Source organism: Elephantulus edwardii, unplaced genomic scaffold (assembly GCF_000299155.1).
Source record: "Elephantulus edwardii isolate Elephantulus edwardi_28Jun2011 unplaced genomic scaffold, EleEdw1.0 scaffold00074, whole genome shotgun sequence".
NCBI lineage: Eukaryota > Metazoa > Chordata > Mammalia > Macroscelidea > Macroscelididae > Elephantulus > Elephantulus edwardii.
The window spans coordinates 11,943,965-11,945,275 of NW_006399824.1; the positions used below are offsets into that span (position 1 = coordinate 11,943,965).

Here is a 1,311-nt window from a genome sequence, read left to right on the forward strand (position 1 = left end):
GCATCTATTTTTCTAATCATTTCTAATATGCATTTTGCATTGGCACTTCTCATCAGGAAACTATTTCAGCCAGGAAAGAATAGATTCAAAGTATGCTAAGCAATGCCAGATTTATAAACTAGTAGTATATCTAACGCCAAGCTTGTCAAGTGGATCAGCTGCTGGATAATTTCATGAACTAGAGGACTTCAGCGCTATACCAGTTTCTGACTATTTCAAAAGCTACCATTAGAAAGCCAAAAATGTAACTAACCAATGCTAACAACATATGCTAAATTCAACTATTATAGCAAAGTATGGGAAATTGGCTAATATTGAAAATAATTACCTATTTGTAAAAAAAAGTAATTAAAAAGTGCAAAAACAAATTTGCCTTATTTTTCATATTATTAAAATAAAACAAATTCAATAAATGAAACCCATAAGAGATGATGTAATTCAAGGCATAAATGTGACATGTCTGACTGTGATAAACAATAAGATAGTGTCAGTAAAACTTAAAATGTACAGCCATAATGTAAGTAAACAATTTTCAAGTGTGCAAAAACTATTTGAGAATAAAAAAGTGCTATGTGGATACCTGGTTTCTGAATATTTTAAATTTTTCCATTGATGGTGGAAAAAACTAGAAAGCATTTATAAAGCTAAAAAGTCAAGGAATACACAAAACATACTTTATCATCTTACAGTATGCCCCTGTCATATTATATTACTGATGGTTTTATTTAATTACTGTCCACATGTATATAACATAAATAGAGGTAAAAACAAAACAATACCACAAAGGCTGATGTATCCTGAACCAAAAAAACCCACAACAAAACAAACTCTTTTTCAAGTATATTGTGGGTTTGTTTTTCTTCTTAGATCCTAGGCACTCAATGTTGTTGGTGAATTTAAAACAGGCAACATGCATTTTGACAACTCCTGATGTAAATATTAATAAACTTTACCTAACTATCTTTAGTAGTTAAGATTTGGAAGTGATTGTTAAAGAAATAAAAACTATTTAAATTGCTGAAAGGAAACCCTATCACCACACAGTTTAAAGGATTCTTTTAATATGTAAATCTTGAATACATAATATTTGAAAATGAAGTTGATGTATTAGTGTAATTCTTCTTCAGAGTACTTGAAGGGCAGATGGCTAAAAATACACCTGCGGTCTCTTCTTCACTTTGTATTTCAGTGACCCATACCGCACCTAAGGAAAAAAAAATATGTTAATACAAATGACACAATTAACTGAGTATGGTATTATAATCACAGTAATTTTCTTAAAATATTTGTCTTGCAAATATTATTTGGTGC

The 1,311-nt window shown here is 29.8% G+C and overlaps 1 protein-coding gene across 1 annotated transcript in view; it reads right to left on the reverse strand.

Moving 5' to 3' along the window:
* Window positions 1-1,070: 1,070 nt before the first annotated feature.
* Window positions 1,071-1,311, reverse strand: part of REEP3 (receptor accessory protein 3) — a 116,357-nt gene continuing 116,116 nt past the window's right edge. The window contains exon 8 of the mRNA XM_006889023.1: window positions 1,071-1,204. Coding sequence (XP_006889085.1) covers window positions 1,148-1,204 — 57 coding nt within the window. The 3' untranslated portion in view covers window positions 1,071-1,147. The remainder of the gene's footprint in view (window positions 1,205-1,311) is intronic.